The sequence below is a fragment of the Acyrthosiphon pisum genome, chromosome A1 (assembly GCF_005508785.2).
Source record: "Acyrthosiphon pisum isolate AL4f chromosome A1, pea_aphid_22Mar2018_4r6ur, whole genome shotgun sequence".
NCBI classification, from domain to species: domain Eukaryota; kingdom Metazoa; phylum Arthropoda; class Insecta; order Hemiptera; family Aphididae; genus Acyrthosiphon; species Acyrthosiphon pisum.
In genome coordinates this window covers 5,850,300-5,877,665 of record NC_042494.1, presented here as the reverse complement: position 1 = coordinate 5,877,665, position 27,366 = coordinate 5,850,300, and the positions used below count along the sequence as shown (strand labels likewise).

The 27,366-nt window shown below is 28.3% G+C and overlaps 2 protein-coding genes across 2 annotated transcripts; both read right to left on the bottom strand.

Moving 5' to 3' along the window:
- Positions 1–2,277: 2,277 nt before the first annotated feature.
- LOC100166407 (probable ATP-dependent RNA helicase DHX34) lies at positions 2,278–23,135 on the bottom strand. Its single transcript, XM_008180947.3, has 18 exons — positions 22,923–23,135; positions 17,200–17,709; positions 17,023–17,141; positions 16,791–16,957; positions 16,503–16,706; positions 16,103–16,390; positions 15,832–16,036; positions 15,544–15,758; positions 15,054–15,248; positions 14,799–14,990; positions 14,485–14,733; positions 14,305–14,421; positions 14,000–14,175; positions 7,917–8,027; positions 7,712–7,833; positions 7,383–7,623; positions 7,185–7,324; positions 2,278–2,466 (listed from the first exon to the last, which is right to left on the bottom strand). Exons 2-18 carry the CDS (start codon positions 17,691–17,693, stop codon positions 2,339–2,341), a joined length of 3,363 nt encoding a protein of 1,120 aa, XP_008179169.1. The 5' UTR covers positions 17,694–17,709; positions 22,923–23,135; the 3' UTR covers positions 2,278–2,338.
- Positions 17,876–22,885, bottom strand: LOC100164390 (methylmalonic aciduria and homocystinuria type D protein, mitochondrial). The gene is made up of 6 exons (XM_016801270.2): positions 22,462–22,885; positions 21,231–21,335; positions 19,771–19,834; positions 19,597–19,706; positions 19,295–19,508; positions 17,876–18,874 (listed from the first exon to the last, which is right to left on the bottom strand). Exons 1-6 carry the CDS (start codon positions 22,609–22,611, stop codon positions 18,780–18,782), a joined length of 738 nt encoding a protein of 245 aa, XP_016656759.2. The 5' UTR covers positions 22,612–22,885; the 3' UTR covers positions 17,876–18,779.
- Positions 23,136–27,366: the final 4,231 nt, after the last annotated feature.

The following is a 27,366-nucleotide window of genomic DNA, read 5'->3' as shown; positions in this document are numbered from 1 at the left end:
TGTTTTTTTTTTTTTAAAGTTAAGTTCATTTGTGGGCGATTTACGATTATTTCAAGTAGACGGCCACCTCGTATGCCAAACATTCCGATCGCGTACTTGTACATGAACGGTGGCCGTAGGATTGTCTTGACCGGCCACCGAGGCGAACGTCGTCAGCTGTCTCTGGCCACCCGGTGGATAACGGTGCGGAGCATCTTCAACCACTTGGCCGCCTCTCTATCACCGCTAGAACCACTACCGTGGTACCAGTCTTCGTCGGAGTCGCCGGACGACGATGAGGCCGAGGACGAAGAGGACGACGACACGCTATCGGAGCGCGAGTAGCTGAAAGCGTCTTCCGATGTGCAGTTGCCGGAATCGTCATCGCTCTAGTTAGAGACTCCTCCACCGGACTGCAGGTCGCAGGACGACCCGTGCAAACCACCGCCGGGTGCTGCATGAATGACCGACGTCGGTCACGATGATACGCGTCGTTTTTGCACTAATGTCGTCGTCCACGGTCAGTGGTATGGCCGTGCGTGGCAGACTCGCGGCGCGAATGGTCGCTGACGGTACCGATAGGCCACCGTCTTTATAAAGGTGCGCGTCGATGTGACGGTACAGGGAACGACCACGGCACGTGGTGATGTTCACCGTGACACGTCAAATCCACGGCCTAACGTCCCCGCGGAAACGTGACACCAGCGAATCACCCACGCGGCCGTCACTCGTGTGCGCGTAATACCTATACCTCATACCTGGTACGCGAAGGTCACAACATACGTAATATTATAACGTTGCTTCGTTCCACGAACGAGTGCCGAAAATACTCGCACGCTCCCGAAGTGTATAGTTTACTGGATCGATGTAAGGAGAGGTAAAATGTGCGACTACCTACGACCTAAAAAAAAAAAAAATTAATAACAATAGTTTTCGTACAATCGCGCACTGCTGTAGGTATTAATAGGTACTATTATCATCATCGATTGACTAATTATCTTAATATTTTGTATTCACTGTTTGATATCGCAAAGTAGGCAATTTAATTGCAATTTTGTTTTTGAAATCATTAAATTAATTGTGTTACATATTATAACCATTTAAGAGGTCCAGTGCCGCCGTGCCAATGTAAACAATTTTTCGTAATTCATTTGAAAATTTTATTTTTATTAACAAAAATGCGACTTGACTGAAAATATTCTCAGGTCTTATAGTATTGTCGTATTTTAATAACTATTTTTTTATGTACCTAATAGAAGTTGACTCCCTACAGCCACATTTAACTATGGTTTATTATTTAATTTCGATTAATGGGTATAAAATAATTTGTTAAAAAAAGTTTAAAATTATGTTATTTTTAAATACATATTATAAAGTTTGAGATTAAAATATTGAAAAACAGAGTTCAATAAAATATTATTCTATATTATTAAGTAGTTTAAAAAAATGATAAAATTTGGTTAATTTTACCGGACAGGAACATTATTCCCGTATAGTGTATTTTTGTGGACAACATGACATTGACACTGGACGCCGTATATAATTATTATTTTTTAATGGTCAAAGGATGAAAAAAGGTCATGTAGGCTCTAGTAACTAGTAAGCACATTTAATTATTGGTCCTGTAATAACTTAAATCCCCGTGTGGCAGTGAATACACTATAATATACCTAAGTGCATCTTCCAAAGGCTGAAGAGTATCATCTTACTTACTCTTACATTGCACTACCACCTCTACATCACATGCACTTCAACTATAACTTATTTTAACAGTATAATATCTATTTTTATTGCATATATTTGCCACTTTTGTTGTAAGAAAAACTGGAAAATATAGTAAAAAAATCAAGGGCCCAACTACCAAGAAGGGCGAGTGCGATCTAACCATAACGATCGCCTTTGCTCCTCTGCAGTTTCGCATTTTATGTACAGTCTGCAAAGCGAAAACTCTGTCACGGCTACTAAAATATCCAAAACCTGCTGCTTCATAAAATATGATTATTGTTGGTAGGTATAAACGATTAGGTTATTATATTAGGTTAGGTATCACTGACCACACACGACAATCAATTTTAGAGGTAATCAGATCGCATAATGCTCTCATCAGATCTTATAATATACCTACCTTTTTTTAGGTATCAGCAATGTGTATTCTACCAACTATGTGGTAAAGTTCCCCGTACTACACAGTACACTATATTATCGTCTATCCCGGTGCATTACACGTACATGATGAAGATGTTGCACTAGCTATCGTATTAGGAATAAAAGTGTATGGTTAATGGACAATTTTATTAGGAGAACAATTATTTTTATTGACGTAATCATATCAAATTTACAGTAATAATAATAATACAAATTACAAGTGTGATTTTTTATGTTTCAGCATTTCAGTAGGAGTCAAATACAATACACCCGGACAGTCAGGACAGTCGTAACGTTTGGCGTTCGGTTTTAATTTCGCCATAACGTCTTCACATTCTTCACCTAGAATAGTAATAATAAAATTAACAAAAAACTTTTACGAAATCGGACCAGTATAATACATCATATTATAATTATTGTTATAGGTTTGACCCCAAGAGACTCTACACTATAAGACTTAACCTTGATTTAAAATAAACATTATATACTGAGTTATTCACTAAGAATGCTCACCTCCGTTTTTAACTTAATAATGATCTTATTCAACATTATTATATATGCAGTTATTAACTTTTAAGTCAATACTAATGTACTACTGGGCGGTGTGAATAAGTTCGTGATATTTATATTATCATACCTTAGTAATATTAGTATAAATAAGTGTATTGTATAAAGTAAATAATATAAGAGTATAAAAATATGTACGTAATGCCAAAAATTCTCAAGTCCCTACAAATAATATTTTTAAAATAACAATAAAATAAATAAATCATATTTTATGTACAAAAATCCAATGAGACATTTGGAGGAAAAAACTAAAAATTTCAAATTTCAAAAGCCTATAAATAGCTCGAATATAGTCTAAATATTTTGAAATATTCAATGTGTTATGTATATAGAATCTAGTAATTTATGGAATAATGGAATGTTTCAAGTATAGATTTATATTTTTTGAATAACAAAAATAATATTTAGAGGATAAATTTTTATTATATAAATATATCATATAAAAATAAACTTCAATTAGTCATAAAAATGTATACAACTTACGCTAAAATTTTTTATTAAAATGTCAGTAAACAACAAGTAAGTACCCGCTTCTGTACAATATAAATTAGTTTTTTGTGTTATGATTTAAAATGTATTTTAGTCTGATTTATATTTATTGTAGTTTATACTACAAAAATGAATACAATAGTTAATTATTTTCTACACGCAAACTCTGAAAACTCGAAACACTTTCTCAAAGAGAATCCCATAATTTCTACTAAGCTCACAGAAAAAAAAAACCGCACGTACCACTTTCAAGGCAACCCTTCAAAAATGACGTTTTCTATAGACTTTCCAATTCGCCTTTCAAACTTAATATTATATATTGATGTTCTTATAGTTTGTAGAGTTTATGGGAACTTATAATACATCATCGTTAGACGTTAAGGATACTAAAAAGAGACATTTGACAAATATTTTTTTAACTTCTATCACTTTAATGTAGTTACATTTTTGAGAAATCCCTCTAAACAAATTTCAATTTGAGTAAAAGAGAAAAAAGTGTATAAAAAATGTATTATTCACAAAATTATATTTTGAATTGAATTTTTCTAAGCACTCAATATTTAGGTACCTACTTTTAAAGTATAAAACTAATACATAACAAAAATGCTTTAGATGCTTTATTATATATGAATATTATATTTTTATTTATTTTATGTTAACGCTATAAAGCATTTGACAAATATAATTATAGGTTTTATGGTTAACAATTATAAAATGTAAGATATAAATAAAAGGTTAAGATAGTGGGTAAAAAATAAACTAATTTTTTAAACTGGCAGAGAATTTTGCGTATAGGTTGATTGTTACCATACAAGGTAAAGGGCGATGGAATGTAAAAAAGTGAGTGATTTCTTATTGGGTAAGCTGGGACACGGAGCGAGATAGAGGCGAGTAGCTCGGGAACATCAACTGTGCCACAAATAAATTAATAATAAATCAGCATCAATATATGGCGAGGGTCATTTTGTTTAATAATTTACATACATTTAAAACATATGATTAAAATATAAATGAAATAAAATTCAGTGTAAAAAAATATTTTTTTAAAGATTGTAACCAGAGTATTTAAAATATAAAGGTACCATGATATTAATAAGAGCCGATAGCAAGAGAGAGAGAGAAACAATAATGAGAGAATCAGAGACAGACAAGCAGAAGTAAAAATTATTATCGTTGAGATGAATTATTCAATAAAAATTAAAAACGATTGTTATTTGAACAGTTTTTAATTAAAACCTGGACAAAATAACTACTAATATAAAAAAATATATATTACTATAAATAATGCATGCATTCATTGTGGATAATGTGTTCTTATAGATACGCGAAAGCTCTATTTTCTTCGACATAATTGGTTATATAAACACATAGATCAAAATCGATGAAAGCATGAAAAAAATGTATTAAATAAATATATATACTATGTAGCCATATATGACATAGGCACCTATACTTACTTGTTTTTAAAAGGTATTAACATAGGTATTCGTTAAGACATTTAGCTATTTAAAGTTCTGAATACTACATTTTGTCTTACAGTAAAATTTATTAAGAGTGCTACATAAGAGGTTAGATTAAAATTGTCACCATTTATGGCTATGTACAAGCTAAATATATATAATGTACTAAAATATAAAATGTAACTATTCTAAATAATGATAAGAAAAAAAAATTTTAATTTTATAATCAGAAATTTAAATAATATTATTTAAGTTTAATATAATATGTATTATATTATCATCATCCAATGTAAAAGGTATCAATAATTAAATAGGTAGGAAGGTATCAAAACAATTACTGTTCAAAATTAATTTACATATAATACCGAATTCCAATTCATTTGTCCTTGAGTGTCAAGAAATTAATACTTAATGAGTTAATGAATCTTGGTAGGCCGCTAAAAAATATTTTAATGTTTGGATCTATAGCTCAAACATAATATGACTATAATATTTGGGAAAACAATAGGTATTTTTATTTTTTTATTAAATTGTTTAGTCTAAATTAATTTATACGAGTTCTGAATAGTGACAAGTACAAATTTGAAAGGTAATCTTTAAAAAGTAACTTTTAAGAAAAGTTGTATTCATTTTTATTTACTTGCGATTTTACCCTCATAACTAGGCTGTTAGTTTAAAGTGTTTAGCGTGATTAATATTATTATATTATACGTCATTAAATTAAATAATAATTCATACAAAGGTCATAAAGTCATTCTTTTCGTATTTTATTAATTTTTTTAGAGTGAAAAGTCAATATACCAACGCAGACACTATTTTAAAAAACGTTTTCATAATTCAAAAATCAAAATATGTAATATACCTACTATAATATCTTAATCACAAATAAAATAATATTTCTCCGATTATTGTTTTTGTTTGCTAATAATACAATACAAAACGTATGTACCATAATGATATATAAGATAAGGTAAAATTACTTCGAGATCAAAACAAGTACCTAATGTTCGAATTACACTCCCGAAAACTACCAGTGGTAACCTACACGAAACTTCACTTCATTCAAATTTTTTTCTTTACAAAACACCTACATAGTTTTCATATACAATTAAGCCACAGCCAATTTCACTTTTAATGGTTTATAAATTACATAATGTGTATAATTCGCATAAAGATCACACTTAGAGGAAGAAAGTGTGGTACATTCTCAAGTCCAAACAAGATAAAATATATACATTTCGTTATCATATGACACATCAATATCGTTGGAAATAATATTATCAACATAATACAATATAATGTATGGATACATGTTGGTGGACGATAATCACGGGCTTTCCCCACATTTTACGTTTATTTCTAAATTAGTTTCGTCATGTTACACTAAATCCATCGACATACATTCAATTTTCAGCTAAAATTATTATTTACACGTTTTATTGAATGATCATATTTAGGGCTGGGATTTTGATGCAAAGGCATGTTTTTTTCTGATGTTTTGAAACGTTGATCCGTAAGTACAAAATTTGTTTTGGGTGATACTGATTATTTTAAAGTATTTTTAATTTTGCATTTTTTGACTAAATTAACCTTAAATGCATTTTTTAGAACATTTTTCGATGTTATTAGTGCATTTTCTTGGTTTTTAGAGCATTTTTCACAATTTCTTCATAAAATGAACGAAAATTGTTGCGATTCACAAGAAACTTTCGGCAAACTGCTGACGGTACGAATAATAAATCATATATATCATGTATTCATATATTTCATCATAGCTAGAATTTTCCACGAAAATTATCACCGTTATGTTATACCTATTATGAATTATAATTTTTATTACACCATACATACATACATAGGTACAAGTTATCGTCGATAACAATTTTATCATAGCTAGGCATATCATTATACAGTGCAATAGCGATTTTGTTCAGGTTAGTATTAATAACAACTAGCAAACACAAGTTAAAATATTAAATTTTTTTTTTTAATTATTATTTTTGAATGAATGATTAAGAAAACAGAAGCATAAAAAAAACTCAACAAGTAACGTACAATAAACAAAAAAAAATAAATTACTGTAGTATAATTTAAAATTTTTTTTCTAATTTTTAAGCTATAATAAATATAATTTAAATGCATTGTTTTAGTGCATTTTTGAGTTTTTTAAGTCATTTTTGCATTTTTTTTAAGGGCATTTTTTGAAATTTTTTAGGGCATTAAAATCCCAGCCATAATCATATTGAATGCAATCAAATATTACCTTTTTTAACCTGACACACATGAGTACTAAATTGTGATTAAGGTGCTATTCCACTTTCTCTATGCTAATATGACTTTTATCTAACGGTAATGTAACTATGAATAGTTATTCATTAGTCTAAAATATTTGTAATTTAACGATACTACTACTCATGATTATTTACTATTCAAAAATTCAAGTTATAATAATTAGGTACGAAGCATATTATTCTATATATGGGTACTTGCGAGTAAATTGTATTTCAGAAAAGAAAACTTCAATTATAATATATATATACATACTTTCAGCGGTGCCGGAAGTAGTTTGAGAGTCACACACTTGCCGATGTTGCAGTTTTTCAAGAGCACTCGTCACTTCTATTGTGCTATTGCAAAAGGGACAAATCCACGGATCGTACACCACTAGGCTTTGACCCGTTAAACTGAAAGTTCATCACTGACCGTAAGATAATGCCGGCCTAAATAAATGTATCAACTCACCAATCATATGTCAAGTACGGCGCTAGTCTTATTCCACCATATTTATCATCTTCATACACCTGCCAGTCTTCACCGCAGAAAGGATTAGGACCCGTGAATGTTATTTCTTCGCCAGACGGTCCAACATACATGACTTTTTGGTCAGCGGCTAAAAGCCTCTTCATTGTGTAACCAATTTCAGCGTTCATAAACTGTACCATGTCTATGGACAGCTGACGTTCTGCTCTTCTATTACTCCTTTCTAAAAATACATGTTCAAATATTAACCCGGTTCGGACTTGGATAGCTGCAGTTTGTATTATAAAAATGTAAAGATCGTCATCAAATACCTTCGAGCTTAAGTTTCAAAAGATTATCCCAAGTATTACGGAGTTTTGTAGCTTTGAGTATTAAATTTTCAGCAGCTTCCGGTAGGGGAAACTCCAATTGCAACCAAGAGTCGCAAATGATTCTATAAATTACAGTTAAACAATTATTAGAAAATAAATAGGTACAATTAATGGATTAACTAGAAAATAGTTAATTAACACTAACTGAGAAAAATTCCGATTGGTGCAAATGTTTCTACTAAACAAAAGAAGAGTCTGTGCTCCTGGCATCCGTAATGAGTTCATAATATAAGCTTTGGTAGTTTCTAAAAGTGACCTGAAAATCATCGCAAGTTTTTGAATTATATATATATTTAAGACATTAAACAAAATATACCATTATCTGATTAATTTATAACTTTACAATGTTTACTTATGTAAATGTGGTCATAATACCTCTACCCTAATCAAAATAGGTTTTACATTTTTATTTAGAAATATAAATTAATTTTCACAAATTATGAATAATAATTTATATTATTAATTATGCATTAATATTATAAACTATAGATATATACTTAAAATATAACTTTTTACTTTTAACAAATAATGTTTAGTAGATCAGTTTGAAGAAATCGGGGAAGTATCCATGCTGTATAGTATATGTACCTATATATTGTGTGGAATGTACCTCGTCATTAATTATGAGGTCACTGTTGACTAATACGGATATGTTGAATTTGAACTCAATTGTATGAATACAATAAAAACGATTCGAAACAGAAATAATTTTCCAAAAACAAATCTAATATAATTATTTCATACAATATTATAATACCTGTTATTAAGTGTAAAGTCAATACCTACCGTAAAACGATATGAATAGGTACGCGATAGTTTTGACCAATAGAACATTTTTTTATCGATAATAATTTAAAACAAACTACCTAATAAAAATCGAAATTTTCTTATGCCTAAGCTCAAAAAGAATCAAAATATTTTATGGTATATAGAAAATGTTAATATAAACTAAATTGCATGCATCTACAGTTATTATGTGTTTTACTTTTAGAAAATTACTGCTGGGTCACTTTCTACCAGAGAAGATATTGAAATTAAAAATCGAAGCATTTTTTCTACCATAGAAACAATAATTATAAGCAGAAAAAAACACATGTAGACACAGTTTCTGTAGACAAAAAGTCTCTCTGTACTGTAGATATCAAGTGGGTCACTGACATGGGTTATAGATGTTTCTCGCCATATGGCTAAACTATGATGTATGACATTTAATATTCACGATTTTTGTTAATAACACTTTATAAACACTTTATAACAAGTAACAATTTAATAAAATGGGGGACGGAGTGACCGAGCGGATTAAGGCGTCGGTTGCGACGCATACCGGCGCCGGTTCGATGCCAGCCGCGGGTGGCATTTTTCTTCGGGCAAGTCACGGTGTTCGGAGAGAAGTGTCGCCATCCACCACCCGGGCATGGCAGATACCTACAGGTGCCCACTAAAATATCTGCCAAACTAAATTACATGTGTTTAAACTTACAGTAACCCCCTCCCCTCCCACAATAAAATAACCACGACCTAAGTGGCCGCGGGTTAATTAATAAAAAAAAAAAATTAATAAAACGTATACAAAACATTCTTTTTGCATATAATACATTTCTATAAATTATTAATCAACAGTATTTAAACATGTCAAAAGCAAACTTAGTAATTAAACCGAATAAACCACTTTTAGTTTTAGTAATTAAATTAGTTCAAATACATAAACACATTTTTTAATGCTCACTGTTCGTTTATATCAATATTTAAAGATAATAATATACAATATGCATCATACATTTGTTTTTGGGATCATAAGTTTTCTTCGGAAAACCAAGTTTGCGAATAATAAGTAGGTATCTGTAATTTTTACGATTAATACGTCATCTCCATCGATAACTTTAATATGTTTTTTAGATCCACTGATAAGGTTTAAATTTTAGAATACTTTTAACTAAACACATAGAACACATCCATTATAACTAAAGACTATCGATAACTAGTTATTGTACCCACTTGTCCACCTTTTTTTTTATTTCCACTAACAACAATTAATGATTAACCTTGTATTAAATTTTCAAAAAAAAATGTATATCTAAAAATAAAATTGTCTTATGTTTATAAAATGTAAATAGCTTAAAAAAAATCAAAATATTTTGAAAATTATATGGTATATAGAAAATTCTAATAAAATATCCGGTTGAAAATGTCTCATTTTTACTTTTGTAGTTTATGAGTTATAAATATTCAAAGTTTAGATGAGCGGAGAAGTGGACAAACATTTCGCGGGGTAACCCCGTACCACTCCACTCCGCCTAAAATCCGATTTTCATGTATCAAAATACTAAGAAAAATATTCTGCTTTGGAATATAAAATTAAAACCCAATGTTGTCATTCAAAAAAGTAAAAAACTTAAAAAATTATAAGGATAAAAAATATTTAAAAATATAATTTTTTAAGAAAAACGTTGTTTTAAAAGCGACTTGAAACTATGTAAAAAAATATTTTCTAAAAAATTTACACTTTTTGAAATGGTGAGTGTTCAATGATAAAAGAATCACTCGGTATATAGGTACCCCTATATGGCTATATATGTGTATAATTCATCATAACCTAAGTATTTGATAACAACATTTAAAATAGGTAGGTATTTAATGTGTATTGTTGTGTATTATAACATTATAATTACATAAGATATGAGTTTTGGAAAGTTAAATTATATATTTATGCAAGTAATTTTTTTAAATAGTACTTTTAACTTTTTGGATAAGGGCTCGAACACAGGATATTTTAATAAAACGTTCTTATATATTGTGTACGTAAATAGTATGTAATGTGGCAAGAACACAATGGACACATGGTTAAAATATGACAAATCGAGAAAACTTATGAGCCAAAAAAAAAAAGCAGACATTTGTTTTTTTGTAGATTAAGGTTTTAATTAATTAATTACTCACAGAGTTATTAGAGTAAAATTTTTATTTTTATAAGACCATACATTTTTTGAACTAAAATAAGTAAATAAATAATCAAAAGAAACAAAAACGTTGGAAATTGTTAAACAGATTTATTATTTAGATTTTACATAAAATCAAACGAATAATTTTTACGTTTATCTCATTAAATAAATTAAATAAACGAATAATCAAAACGTTTACAACTAAATAAAAACACTAAAACATTTTTTGTTTTTTAAATAAAATATAACGAGTTTACTTTTGTTAATCATACAGATGATCGATGGGTATAAAATGTGCAGGGCACAGTGCTTACAAACTAATTATGTCAAGTAAAAATTAAAACCAAAAAATAAACAAGTTTGTTTCCGTTTCATAGAATAAACGTATATACTATATGACACATTTAGAAAATTATGAAATATTAAAACAAATATTCGATGAAAATTCAATATTTTGGTAATATTGTAATAAACATGCAAGCATAGAACAATATAGAAGCGAAACTCGTAATGCAAGATAGTTCCCAAAATTTTACTCGGACTCTGATAACGGGAAATACGCGCTTGTGATGGACCACAGACTTCTATAATAATAGAAGCCTGTGTGACGGACGTATTAGAAACATAATGATAACAAAATACAAAATTTATTCAATGTTGTTTTTTTCCAAAGCACTGGCATATTGCTTATGATAAAAAAATGTTTTCAAAAATAATGTTTGTAATATTTAATTACCGAATATAATGCTTTATTTTTAAAATTCCACGAATAAAATTAATAAAATAATACCACACCCAGAACTACAACAGTTATCACTAAATTGCGTGCTTTTATATTATGATAATATAATAAAGTACCTACTTTTATTTCAGTTATTATTATGTCAAATATTATACCTACGTGTATTAAGCACAAAGATCATAAATTCATAACAATGGCCAATGTTAAAGTATAAATAAATTACATTTTAAAAAGCCTAATGAAATTAAATATATTATACCTAATACCTACCTTTTTAGTTTTTAGTGTAGGGTAATGCAATAGTTATGACTTATGATTAATTAACATGCTATTTTGTTCCATCAATATTTTTTTTTTAAATATCTAGAGTTTCTCTTTTAATTATTTTATCTTCTATACAAATCTAAACTACGTAAAACGGTAATTTTTATTTATATTATCATGAAGATAAAATAATAATATTTTTTATAATATTAATTTTTATAAATAATGCAATTGCATTAGAAGAATATCTACATTAAATGAATGTCCAACCTATTTGGAGGCTAAGACCAAAATAAGAGAGTACAATTGCCATGAGCCACATTTTCCATGATATAAATGTAAAAAACTACTATAATTAATATATTATCAAATTAAAACTATTTATTATAATACATAATATACATTATATGGGACCGGTCTAATGTGCGATCTACGGTGTATACTCAAGTTTTTCCCGACCAATGGGTTGCAATGCTTGTAAACTAATAAGGAAATTATTTACCTTGATTATATAAAAAATAAATAATTGAATATACCTAAACAAATAATATTATTTGATACCTCTATACGTATAATAATAATATGAAGTATAAAGATACGTATTTATGGTCAACAAGGCTTGAAATGTAATACAAGACCTTTCATACAAGTAGGTAGTTCATAATTTACCAAAAAATGATTATAGTAAAATTGGTATGCAAATATAATGTTTTCGCAAAAACGAATTCAATCTACCTAGGTATATAGGTATTATTAGTTATTTGCTACAGCTAATCCAGTAAGACGTACATGAGTTAATGTCCTTACTCCTTGCTTACTAGTTGAATCTTGATAAATATTTTTGAAAAAAGTAATAATAATACTGTCAATGGGAGTGGGGGGGCTTACGGTTTTCTTGAAGGTGATATTAAGTATTAAACAAAGGTCCATATCAAGTGTGGTATCAAATATGAAATGAGTATATAAATTCAAATTATACATCATTTTTTTTTTTTGCGTACTTTGTTGTCTAGGGGGACATGTCTCTCCTTGCACTCCTCCCACCAATGGGCCCCCTTGGGTCATACTCATATAAGATTATATGGATAATATTAACATTTTAAACTGAAATATCAATATCATTGTTATTTGTTCAACAGAAAATTTTTCAGATTAATGTTCTCTGAATAATAAAAAAGATTTTTTTGTTAATTTTATCTGAGATATTTTTTCCACCTCCCGAGTGCCCCTTCTCCACCTTAAAACTGGCCCTGAAAGTATATGGATATAATTTTATTTTTATTAACTTGTATTATTTAATTACTATTGTGGAATATGTTATTAATTATTATCATTTTCATTATATACATTTTTTTTTTTATTTTAATGTAGGTATAAACTACCTAAATATTTTAATTTAAAAATTATATTTATATTTAACAAAATTAGGTACCTATTCATTATTCAGTATTACAATATACAAAATTAAATGATAAAATCGTCTATAATAACAATTATTATTAATATTAGAAGCATTAGTATTATGGCATTCTTGGTTTTTTTTTTTAGTGGGGAGGTTGTTTACCAAATAAAAAGTAAATTTGTGGGTTGACAAAACAAAAAGATTAGGAAAAACTGGTATACGCTATACTGATCAAAATGTGATATTCAGTATATGTCAATATACCTAAAATAATAAAAAAATCTCATAATTGAATGTTTAAATAATACATCACATACACAAATTGGCATACTGAGATAAAATTATTTAAAAATATAATATATTGATTAAAATATTATTTCAAATAATCAAAATGATGTATATTGTATTTAAATTAGTTGTTGGTTATTAGCAGGGCCCAGATTTAAATGCCCTTAATATCATACAAATATGCTCTAAAAATAGCAATAAATGCCCTTAAAAAATGCATTTTACCTCAAAAATGCTCTAAAAATAAAAGTCAAAATATGCAAAAAAAAAATGCAAAATAAAATTTAGTTTTGAAGCACTTGTTTCATGAAACGAATAACATACTTGGAAAGCATTGTCTAAGATCAACCCAAAAAATATACACTTAGCATTGAAATCCGGGCCCTAGTTATTAGTTATTACTTATTTTAATCACTATAAAAATTATCATTTAATTAATAAAATCAAAAAATAAAACTTTTATTCTATTAAATAACCAACTTTATTAAAAACATCATCAAATTTGCAAGATAAAATGTATTAGTTTAAATATCAAGTTCTGGATAGTCTGGTTAAATATTGTAAAACGCAAATCAATAAATTATTATACTTACATATATATTAATATTTGATGCTTAGAGCTTACAGTATTTTTCCCTTTGAACTCAGGAACATAGATTATTTCAGACTCAGTGAGTTGAAGCACATCTGAATGATTACCAAAATAACTCATAGGATGGAGAGATACAAATGGTTTACCTTCAGTATGAAATAAATGTTCTTTAGTAGTCTATAAATAAACAATAAAATAATGAATAAGTTTGGCCTTAAAAAAACAAAAGTATTATTCTAAATATTTGGATACAATTATTTAGTATAAAACAGTATTTTTGAAAATTAATATTAATTTTTTTTAAACCTTGCAAGAATTGAACTCATCAGTAATTGCTATATGAGGGTACAGTCCACTACTTAAAATTATTTTTAACATCATTAAGTCTTTATAGCTAATTGCAGTAGATCCTTTTAATAGTTGCTAAAAAAAATATATATTGTTATTCAATGTTTTGGTTTTATAATGTAAAATGTAAATTTTTACTTTAACTTGTCGCTGATTATGCCGCATTCTAAAATCTATATCTCTTATATCAACTGAATCATCTTCAGCATCTAAATTGTCCTCAATTTCCCACATATCCTTTTTTAATACTTTTCTTTTTCTTGAATCTTCCTCTTTGTGTGTTTTTTTCATACCACGTAACAGTTTTAACTCACCATGTCTAAGAGCTCTTTCTGCACTAGTCATGTCATCCATATTTTTTTCTTCATTTTTTACTAAGCCACATTCCTAGAAAAAAAAAAATTTAAATATGACTTTATTGTCAAACAAATTATGTACAGTAAAATATTTACATCCAACAAATCTTTAAATTGTCGCCGCAATTTTGTCATCTCATAAAAACGTTGTTCTTCAAAACCTCGCCTCTTACACCATTGACGTGTATTGGTATTTTGACCATCACTCTTCAACTCTAACCATTGCTTAAAAGCATTAAGTAGAATTATTGGATCACCATGATCAGATTCTAAATCCATTCTAGCTCTCTAAACAAACAAATCCATTATAATTTGTATTAATATTTAATTTTATTATTTAACTGATTATACTTCGCATTCAGGATCTTTGTATGCTTTATTAGTGAATGGTGTTTGAACTGATAGAACACATGCTAATGACAATACAGGTTCCAATTGATCAAACAGAGATCCCATTATTAACATTTTTCCAAGCGGTATGTCTACTGGAAGTCGCGATAACATGTTTCCAATAGGGGTCAACCTTTCTTCTTTTGTTAATGCCCCCTAAAATAATAATTTTTATTTAGTAATAAGTTACTAAGTTAATAGTTAATATTTCAATGGAAATTGTATTTGGTGACATGGCTTTTAATAACTTGTAAAGTTTTATTCACTTTAAATTTTTGATATACACAGTAACAGCACAACATACAATCATATACCTTTGAAAATGGCAATTTAACCACCATAGTCAATATATCAGACTAATAAAAACGTACAACAAAGTATAAGCCGTAACATGATAAAATAAATATATAATTTTAATGTAGACATACAATTAATTGTTTTTTTAGCTTACATGTTGTTTTAAGGATTCTATGGCATTTTCTATATTTTCTGGTTGTGGTGGTTCAATAAATGGAAATAGCCGAGCATTAGGCAATCCCATGGCTACCATTTGCAATAACAATGCATCTAGGGGTACTTTTTGTAGCTCTGGTGTACTGTAGTCTGCCATAGCATCAAATTCATCTTCAGAATATAATCGATAGCAAACTCCGGGACCGGTACGGCCTGAGTGAAATATGAAATGTGAAAATAATAATTGACACTAATATAATTTCCAATATAACAATATAATAAATACCAGCTCTCCCTTTGCGTTGATCAGCACTTGCCTTGCTCACCCAGAATTCCTTAAGTCTTTGCACCTTACTGGTTGAATCATAGCTCATTTCTTTTACCTTTCCAGAATCAATAACAAATCTAATACCATCTATAGTAATTGAAGTTTCTGCTATGTTGGTGGATACAATACATTTTCTTGTACCTTCAGGTGCATAATCAAAAACCTAAATTAAACAAGCAATATCAGTATAAAATGTTCTATCTGTATTTAATAATTTTGTTATTAGTACCTTATCTTGTTCTCCCAATGACATTGAACTGTGCAAAGGAAGTATAATCCAAGTGTCATTTTTTTCACAATAAATTCTTGCTGCATCTACTACTGCTGTAATTTCTGCCATACCACTTAAAAACATAAGTACATCTCCTCTTTCATGTTTAGGATATTTTTTGTCGATCATTTGCATAATTTTTATAAAAGGAGATGGATCAAAACGTTCTGATTTCTTGCCTAGTACTTTCATTTCGCTTATAATTGGATGATATTCTAACTTAATAGGATATAAACGACCTGGTACCTACAAAAACACAGTTTTATTAACTGACATATCAAACCTTTATAGTTAATTTACTAATATTAACAAACATTGTCAACAAACAAACATGAAGTCATTATGATATACAATTTACCTGTATTAGTTTTGCTAATGGAGAAAAGTATTTGCTAAACAGGTCTACATTAATAGTGGCAGACATAAGAACAAGTTTAACATCAGATCTTTGATGTAGCAAACATTTCATAACACCTAACAAAAAGTCTCCATGTAAATGACGTTCATGTATTTCATCCAAAACAATAACATCATATTGTGACAATAAATCCTCCCCACAGACCTACATAAATACATTACAGACAATTATTGTTTCAATGAGCAAAATAATATCAATATATTAATTTATAATTTATAACATAGTAACCTGTCTTAATAATAATCCTTCAGTTAAGAACAAAATTTTTGTGTCTTTATTAACTGTTTTTTCAAACCGAATTTGATATCCCACATCATTATTATGAATGGATAAAGATTCATAGGCTACTCGCTTTGACAGCGAGATGCACGCAATACGACGTGGTTGGGTACAAGCTATAATAGATTATTTGCATGAGAAACAATCGTAGATACTAGAATTCATATTTCAATAAATGTACCTATTCTCTTAAAACCCGCGTTTGATAAGTATTGTGGAATCTGGGTAGATTTTCCACATCCAGTATCTCCAGCAATAATTACAACTCTGTGATGTCTCACTGCTTCAATAATTTCATCTCTTAAACCAAAAAAAATGTGTTAAAGTGATAATTTCATAATTGGTATTAATTGCTCACTTGAATTGAAAAACTGGTAAATTCTGTTGTGTTTCTCTAAGTTTTTTCAATTTGTTGAACTTTTCTTTTTGCTTAAAATCCATGTACATAAGAACCAATTGACGAAACTTAGATATATCTTCTTTATTTAAAGGTCTTTTTTCATAAGATTCTTCTTGATCATATGTAGGTAGCCTTGAAGCTAATTCATCATCAGAATAATATAATTTTAAGTTAATTAAATGCATTTTGTCAAACACTTCTGGAAGCTCAAGAGGATTAGAACTTAAATTAGCTACAATAGAATTATCAATGGTCGTTTTTTTCGTAGTAAATGATTCAAACTTTTTTACAAATAACCAAACATCATTTATGTCTTCAACTAATTCTTCATTAAAAAATACTTTTTCCAAAATACGTTTATAATCCAAAAAAGTAAAAGGTCTTTTTGAAGTTTTTTGGTGTTTTGAATTGTAATTTTCATCATTGGGGTTTCTTCGTTTTTCATGATACATTTTTCTTAAGTTAATCCTGTAGTATAAAATAATAAATATTTAAATTATTGAATATATTATGTAGTGTAATGAAATAAAAAATAGTAAAATCCTTATTTTATAATAGTTTATATTAATGCCTCCTCCCTTCATCCACATCATATATCATAGTCCAATACCTATACATAAATTAAATGCAGATATTATTAAAACTATAATTATTTATATTTGTTGAGTTTATACAATTGATATTATTTACACAGTACACACAATTTAAATGTAATGAATAAAACCAACATATTCTTAAGACCAAATCAAAATTGACAAAACAATCATTATAACTAGGGTTAGGATTTTAAAGTAATATAAAATGATAATATATTCGTTTTATTTTGATAAAGATAAATATGCTAAAGTATGCAATAAAAATACAATAAATTATACATTGAAGTTACCAATAAATTGTCAACCATCATTAAGGAAAAGAAAATTGTCATATAATTTTAAAACAGGTTGGATTAAGTTACTTTTTATGTAAGCTAACTAATTTTTGTTAGTCTTATTTTTAAATAAATCAATAGCATTTTTAATACAATATTACATTTTTTTCTTCAGGCTAAATACCTGATTTTATTCAATTTAAATTAGGAGGGTAATGTAATGTGGCATTTAGCTTATTACACCAATTTTGTTTAAATTTAGCATGAGTTTATCATGATTATAGTTAAAATATGTAAAATAAAAAATAGATTAGTCATATCAATACGAGACAATAAGTTGACTAACCAAATTTGTAAAGGGACGCTGCAAAAATATATATACAAAACAATTCATATAAACCCCCTATCCCTTATTACAACTAATAAACATTTGTTAGAACTAAACACTAATTTATAAACAAAATTGGATAATTAATAATTAACAGGAATTAAGATTTGTCTGCAATTGTGATTTTTAAAATAATAATATAATAATAAGTTATATTATATAAATAGATTTATTTGTAGGTTAAACAAGTATCACAACTAATATATATATATAATATAATCTATAATATATTTAAAAACAAATGACATCATGTTATATTTTTAACTAGGAAAGAAAAATTCAATCATAGCTATTTTGATGTAAATCACTAACTTCCTCCAAAATATCCTCGACAACATCGGTTTTTGAAGGCAAGGCGTTGGTAAATAAGTTACCTAGAATAACAGTATAAAATACAATTAGTTTTTATTTTAAGCTTAATTAAGATTGTAACTTATTATTTTTAATTTATTAAATTTCATAGTAAATATCTTATTCAAATTAATAAATAAGATAATAATATTGTAAAAATATTTTATAAAAAAAACTGAATTTTAATAGTTGTTTAACCGTTTCACTGCTATGGATGCGTATATGTGTCTAATGTAAGCGACTCTATGCAGCATATTTTTTTACCAAAACATTAATTTATCAAGTGTTAACCTATTGTATTTAAGACAATGACCCTTGTTGCAACAGTTTTGATAGTAATAATAATAATTTTAAAAAAATGGTTAACATACATAACTGCCACCAAAAGGTAAATCATTATTAATATTATTTTAGTGCTAAAAAAAAAAACTCTTGTTGCTTACCAATAGTATTAGGAGACGTTTTTTCTACAATCACTTTGCACTTTCTGCGTGTATTGACTTGATAAACAGTATGTTTGTATGGTAATTCTAGAGCAGAAAAATCAATATTGAGTCCTGGATTAATGGCTGGAAGTCCAGTATAAGGATGTATGAAATCAGCCCAATAACCAGCACTTTGAAGACGATCACTTATACCAAAAGCAGCATGCAGATACTAGAAATTCATAAAAAAATATATTTTGAATAGTTATTTAAAAAATAAGTATCTGAAATTTCCAAAAAAAATATTATTTTGTATTTACTTGTCTTGTTAAATTTGACATATTTGTATTAGAGGTTTGCTTTAAATTGATTGTAATCATGCAGAGACTGAAATTTTTCAAATGAGGTACATTGAATCGCTCAGTGATTTCTAAGTAAATATAAACAACAATAATAATTAATAAACAAATAAATTCAAATAGTACACTACATACCGGATTTTAAGAGGATTGGGCAGTCTTGAGTATAATAATTTAGTCTTGTGGTTATGATGCAGTCCTGTAAGCAATGTTATAAATTAATAAAAGATCACATAAAATTGCAAAATATCTCCTAATGATAGGTATTGATAGTAATCGGTGGGAGAAGGGCACACAAAAAGTTATTCCAGTTTCCCTAAAGTAATTAAAAAAATAATTTTAAAAATTTAGATTTAGGAATATTGTGCAAAAATAAGTATATAGATTTAAAAGATTTAAATATTATAACAAAAATTATATTATTAAATTATATTTATAATAATAGGTAAGTATACAAAATGATTTAAAAAAATATTTTTACTGAAAACACAAGTTAGTGACAATGACCACCCACAGCCACTTGATCAAATATATTCTAAAATTAAAATAAAATACGTAGGAAATCCATCGCTAATCACCATGGTGTTTGTAATAGAACTGTCAGTGCATAAAAAGAAGTTCCCGAGTGAGAATTAATATTTTAGTGCTTGTATCGTCTGTACTTCGTAGCATTATCTTTCTCTTACCCAAATGGCTGTTCAATGTTTTTTTTTATTTTATACCAACCTACAATACTGTTAATACTATAATTGTTGATTCTATTTCAAACAGTTGAACATATTTACAAAATTATAATATATACTATAAAACTTTCAAGAGCTTAGAAATTTCTGAAGACCAATTTATGATATGAATTGTAAAATATACAAGGGAATTTCACTATTAAATGTATTGTATTAAGTACTATCTAATATTCTATTCAATAAATAAAAACATTATAATAAAGTAAATGTAAAACATAGCAAAAACTTTTTTGCGTAGGAAAGAACAGAGAAGGCTACAGTATTAACTAAGAAACGACATTTCAACCACATAAAAAAAGAGAGCTTTAACTGTAAAATATTGTTTTTATTTTTTTTATATCAGAATAACAAAAAAAATTATTGAATTTTGAAAAACACAAAAAATAATGAATTTTGAAACAATCGGAACTTTTTTTTCCATATGTGATATCAAAAAAATAACGATATTTCACAGATAATATTTTGAACTTTATTGTATATTTATTGTAACAAACATGCGAGTGTAGCATCCCCTTAATGAGTTGTCTCTGTCTTACAAATGTACAACACAGCAAAAAACTGTTTTGCGTAGGATAGAACCACTCCCTCGGTAATTATAGTAGAATTACCAAACTTCCACAACACACAGGGAACAACTTTATCTGTTAACTTTATTTGTTATAGGAGAGAGCATTAACAAAAAAGAGGGCGCAAAAATGTAGGTGTAGTCACCACCAGAAGTCAGAGCACGCATATACCTTATCTTATTTTTTGTAGAACTTGGATTAGGTAATTACCAAGCGTAAAACTACTTGAACAGTGTTTTCAAAACATTAGTTTTTAAATATTGTATTTTAATAAAAACCAACTTACCTCAGACGCAATACCCACATTGTTAGGTAATTTGAACTGGCTATCTTTATGCCTTGGTAGTAGTTGCCAATTAGGATTTGTTCGGAATTCAGAATCTTCAATTTTCTATCATATGAACATTATAATTTGTTAATCATATTCAAATAACATATAGGTACCTAACCATTTACATAAAAATTAAATAGCAATTTAAAAAAGCAGGTAAGTGGATGTCGCTCTGCTGTACAGTAGGTTACAAGTGGGTATTGAATTAGAATTGAACTCAATGATATAATATCATTGTATAAGAAAAACGATTCTGAGCGGAGACGGTTTGTCAGTATAGATATTTTATATTTTGTTATTATTTATTTTATCATGTAAGTTGAATTAATATTAAAATATTATAATTGTTTATTCGTTTCTATGGTGATAAACAAAGCGTTAGAAATTAAAATCCCATTTTTAGCGTTTTTTCGTAATTTTTCATTACTTTTTCCCGTGGCATTAAATAACTATTGAGAAAATCGAAAAATGACCTCTCTAAAGTACCATCTTGGTCCAATTTGCTAAAAGATAAGATACTATATGTGGAAATCGAAGGATTCCTTCTGGTAGAAATTTTGTATATAGAATATAAAAAAAAAAAATAAACACCATTGTAAAACCACTAGCTTCATCGCTCCGCTCAGAATCTAAAATCTATTTTATAATGAAAATATGTAATTAAAACATTCATTATACCTAATTAAAATTATAATGGAATTACCTATATTAAAATATTAAATATATAATTTCCAGGTGATCCTGAAAGACGAAAATGGTGTCGGGACCTCCTGACTAAATAAAACCCATCCACAACTTCAAGAAGTCCCATCATTGGATGGATTCTTAGCTCAAGTCATCAGTCCCTCTTTATTTTATTTTATTATTTTTATTCTACTTCTATCACAACACTTGTGCTTATTTTAAAAATAATATATTTACAGATTGTATAATAAAACAAATAATAATAAAAAAAAAAAAGATAATAATTATCTACAGAAAAAAAATGTGTATATTTAGTATTTACATTCTATTTATAGGTACTATATAATAAAAATAATGAATAAACTTATTATTATTAGGTACACACTCTACAGATGTATTGAAATTTAAAATGGTAGGTAACACTAACTTATTTACCTAGTTGTTACAAATTTACTACTTTTGACAAATTTCTTTATAAAATAATAAAAATGATATAACTTACCATAACGAGCTCATCTTCCTGTTCTAATAACTCTTCTCCTCTAATTTCCCTGTCACGTCGAGACTTCCTGGAGTAAGCTCTATTGGCTAACACATAAACTATTCGTTTTGCATTGTTACCCGACTTCATTTTTAAACACGATTGCAGCATAACAGTGCACCTTTGGGTAGGGAGGAGGCAAACAGTTACTTATAGGTAATAGTATTCTAAATAAACGTTAAACAGAATACAGGAAGAATTGAATTTAATAGACTATTCCAGACTAAGTAGAACTATTCATAAAAAAATTCACGAGAAAAAATGAAATAAATTCCGTACAGATATTTTGACTGTAATACATTAACAAACATGATAAGAATTATACTTTTGACCGAGTTAAACAAAATTATTGCGTTTCACATTTGCAAGGACTTAATTTTAGTTTTTGTCTTTTGTTAAAAAAATTAATACAATATACAAACCTTGAAACAGAAGAGAGTAAGCACACGCAAGAGCCTGCTATAGTTGACTAATAACTAACAATATTTTTGATCATTCATCAACTATTTCTTAACTGTTTTGAAACCATTTCTAACAAAATAATAAATTATTGCTTTTTACGTATCAGCAAAATCAAAATAAATAAAATGTTTTCGTGACAGTGGTCAGTGACTAAAGAAAGTGCAAAAAACGTATGATAAAGAAAATCTATTGTAGTGAATAGTGATAACAGCGAATCCTTGTCGGAATTCCTTTAACCATAAAACAATAACCATGATTACGAGGTAATCGGAAAAAAGCCCGGGAAAAAAGTCCGCAAATAAAATCCCGGAAAAAAGGTCCATTCATAGGAAAAAAAAGCCACGGAGAAAAATTATCGTTGATTTTTCGATTTTTAACTTAGGTACCTAGGTATTCTTTATTATTATTTCTATTTCATATGGTTTTCAAAAGTGTTGACAACAGTATTATATACAATTTCATAAATATATTATATGATTAAGTACCTAATTATAAACAATGTTTATTGCTTAGTATATTTATCTATTGTTATTAAATAATATTAAAATTACACAAAATAAATCTAGATTTAAATATGAAATTAATAAAAGCAAATTTAAAAACATTCCCAATTGAAAAAATATATATTTTGTATTATATTTTAGATTCTGAGTGGAACGATGCATGTATATTGATTTTACAATGATGTGTGTTTTTTTTTGTGTGTGTCTGTCATCACCTCTTAGGACAGTAAAAGTGCTTGGATTTTCTTCAACACTACCTATCTTTTCTGATAGGAAAGTGAATCTAGTTGGTATTTTGGGGGTGTCAAAGGTAAAAATTTCCCAGTATTTTTCAAAGGTGCCGTGAAAAACAAAAGAAAAATTAAGGAAAATGGGAATTTGTACGCAACTTCTGTTTTTGAAGAAATTGATTTTGGTTTTTGATGCAACTCTTAAACAAATTACCTTAGGTACATAAAATTTATTTATATTAGCATTTACTATACACCATGACATTTTCCAAATATTTTGAGCTGTTTACGGACATTTTCAGTTTCCCTTTTTTTTTTTAGTTTTTTAGGGTTCCCTACGGTAAAACGGGACCCTATTACTAAGGCTCCGCTGTCCGTCCGTCCGGCTATCACCAGGCTTATCTCATGAACCATGAAAATTAGAAAGTTGAAATTTTCACAGATTATGTATTTCTGTTTCCGCTATAACAACAAATACTTAAAAACCTAAAATATATTGTATATGTGTTGCCGACATATTTATAGCTGATGATGGTACTGAACCCTTCGTATGCGCGAGTCCGACTCGCACTTGTTCGGTTTTTTTTCTTTAAATATCCATAGAATTGTATTTGTTGGGTAAAAAAGTGTGAAAATTTAATACAAGGCTCCTGATACATTAATTGTTACAATAGCAGTTGAAAATTATTTAAAATACATATACCTATACATATATATACATTTTTTTTTTATAAGCATTTAAAGTGCGAATTTTGACAACATTTATCAAATTTAAAATTTAATAATTATTTTGTAGTTAAAAATAAAAATCTTCAACTTTTATAGCTGAGGATTGAAAATTTAAAACAAAGTTCTAAGTAAATAGATAAGTATAATTTAAATTAGGTACTTTATTCACAATAATATCATCAAATATAGGTACTTAGTAATATCATTGCTGGCTGACCGTTTTAGTTTATAATCGTTTTTCTTATACAATGATATTATATCATTGAATTCAAATTTAACACCATCCAGTACAGTGACCCATTTGTAACCTACTGCACAGCAGAGCGACATCCACTTACCCACTTTTTAAATATAAAATTTTTTTTGTGAGATATTGTCAAGGAATCTAGTAAAACACCAGATGGTCTAGATTCTTCAACAGTTGGAACTGATTCAAAGTTTGAAGCTTTTATGTCTTGTGCAGTATAGGTAACGTAGAAACCGCGGTTCGGGCGGTTCATTGCACTAGGGCCCCACGTTTCAATAAAATTTCTAATATGGGGCCCATACTTAAATAAACTAGTATAAGAATTAAGAACCTATACTAATAGGATAAAAAAATATTTTGGAGGAATCAAGCATAATAAAGTACTTATTCATATGATTTTGTATTATAATACAAATCTGACATTAATAAATCAATTCAGACTTTACCAGACAAGTTTTATCCATTACAACATTAATTGGTCCAGAACAATGTAATATCAGAGACTTAATACATTTTATTATTCAAAATTACATGGCTTGTAGTTTTCCAGACTGCATGATGTATTTCTTACGATTCCGGTAACTGTGGCCTCAGCTGATAGAGGTCATTTTCAAAATTGAAACTCATTAAAAATTATTTAAGAAACTCAATGTTTCAAAATAGACTTACCTAGTAATATTGCTATTCTCAATATAGAAAGAAGTAGAACTGATGAAGTAGATAGAGAAAAAATAATTGACAATTTCGCTAATGCAAAAACCAGAAAAACAATGTTTGTGTTAAAATTAATAGGAAAAAATTATATACCTACTAAATACTAATGACCGATTTGTATTACTCTTTTATAATTGTTTAAATTAAATATTAATGGAAAATAATGGGCCATAGGCGCACATATAGGGGAGTGCTAGGGGGTGCTTAGCACAATAGCACCCCCAGGCTTCAAATTAGCACTCTCAGTTCCCATATAATAACATATTATAATATAATTCTTTTTAAATATTTTTAATACCTTATGTACAGTATTGGGAAGACAGATTAACACTTGGAACACTATCGACGCGTATCGTACTGATGGTTAGGCGGGTTCCCCCCTTACAAGGAGTCTGGAGATTGTATGTATTTTCCCGACATTTTGCTTTAGGTGAAGTGTATTTGAATGTATTTGATAATATTAGTAGAAATTATTATACTTACCAACGTATACAGTTAGCTATAAAAGCGTATTAAGTTTCAAAAACAAAATTAATCTATACATATAAAAATGGAGACAAAAATGTATAACAATTCATCAATCGAGAACGGCTGGTCCGATTTGGCTCAAATTTTTTTTAAGACGTTCGTAACTGCCAGGAGAAGGTTTTTACGAAATAACATTTTAGGAAAATCCACCGGAAAGGTAGGAAATCTTAAATCTGTATGTCAAAAATACAACAGTGGCGCAACAGTGCATTATATTATATTGGTTGCTATGCTATTGGTTAATCGGGCATGTTTGCTGATTTCATATAATATAAAAATGAATGTGTTGCTAAGCGCAATAATTCTACTGTACGTGTGTTGTGACTGAACCCCTCCTATAAATGGTTAGACCGATTTGGATGAATTTTTTTGTATGCGTTTATTCATCTGATTTTAGTAAGTACGGTTAGGTTAGGTTAGGGTTTTGTATTAATTGATTATATCAATCCACCATAGGTAGAATACGACAAACTTGCTATAACTTTGCTACTTTAGAGTTAAATCATACACTATAATACTGTACATACAGCACGGGGTCTGCGATCTACCGCAGGTAGATTGCCTTACCTGATAATGTACCTACTGCTGCGAATCAGAATTTTTATTCCGGGCAACGGAAAAGTTAAGATTAATTTTGAAACCATACACCGAATATTAAATAATGATTTGAACAAAGTTTGAGTCACATATAGTTGGTACACTTAATGGGCAACGAAGTGCACGGGTTCAGTTAGTTTATTATAAAATAAGTAAAATAACCAATATAAAACTATATCTATACATCCCGAATCGGAAGGTAGGTACAAATTGTTTCCACCAGATTTATAGTTACCTAATAAATATAACTAAAGAGTAGCGATTATATGAGCATTTATACAATTTCAACTTTATAGTATTAGTTATTAATTTGTCTGTAGGTACAAGTATTGAAGTATACCTAATTAATTTATTATATTTGTATTATAATTAAAAAATAAGAATATTAATAAGTAAATATTTAAAATTATTGCAATGCAGATTATTATATCATTAGGGTGGTGTGGACTGTGGGGGGCAAAGCCTCCTACGGATCTGTGTACCATAAATTATTTTAATTTTGTATATTGTAACTTTTGGCTCTTCCGTCAAAGAAGGTTACCGACCCCTGATCTAACCTAACCCGAGAGGCGAGCTTCTCCAAGACTTCGCTGCCAAGCTGAAACTTTTCCTGGCCAACATTGGGGATACTCCCACCTTCATAATGTTTGAAATATTTTGACTTTTTTTGAGCTAGTTATAGCCTTAAGAAATTTTTCGAATTTTTAAATTTTTTTAAAATTATTTTCGATTTTACTTGGTAAAAAGCTTGAAAATGTAATGCTAGGTTCCTAATAAATTTAATTAATGGAAGTTCAAAAATATTAAAGATAGATACATAGGCTCAATTATTTTTTATATGTATTTAAAGTTCAAA

Bases quoted from the DNA above. Each gene is read 5' to 3' on its own strand.
- LOC100166407 (XM_008180947.3), bottom strand. From the start codon at position 17,693: ATGTATCATGAAAAACGAAGAAACCCCAATGATGAAAATTACAATTCA. The intron at 8,028-13,999 runs GTAAGTATAATA...GATGATTTTCAG, and splicing joins CATCAAATATTAATATATAT to GTCACTTTTAGAAACTACCA. The intron at 2,467-7,184 runs GTATGTATATAT...TTACTATTCTAG, and splicing joins TACTTCCGGCACCGCTGAAA to GTGAAGAATGTGAAGACGTT.
- LOC100164390 (XM_016801270.2), bottom strand. From the start codon at position 22,611: ATGCTGCAATCGTGTTTAAAAATGAAGTCGGGTAACAATGCAAAACGA. The intron at 21,336-22,461 runs GTAAGTTATATC...TTCATATGATAG, and splicing joins AGGAAGATGAGCTCGTTATG to AAAATTGAAGATTCTGAATT. The intron at 19,707-19,770 runs GTATGTAGTGTA...ATATTTACTTAG, and splicing joins CCCAATCCTCTTAAAATCCG to AAATCACTGAGCGATTCAAT.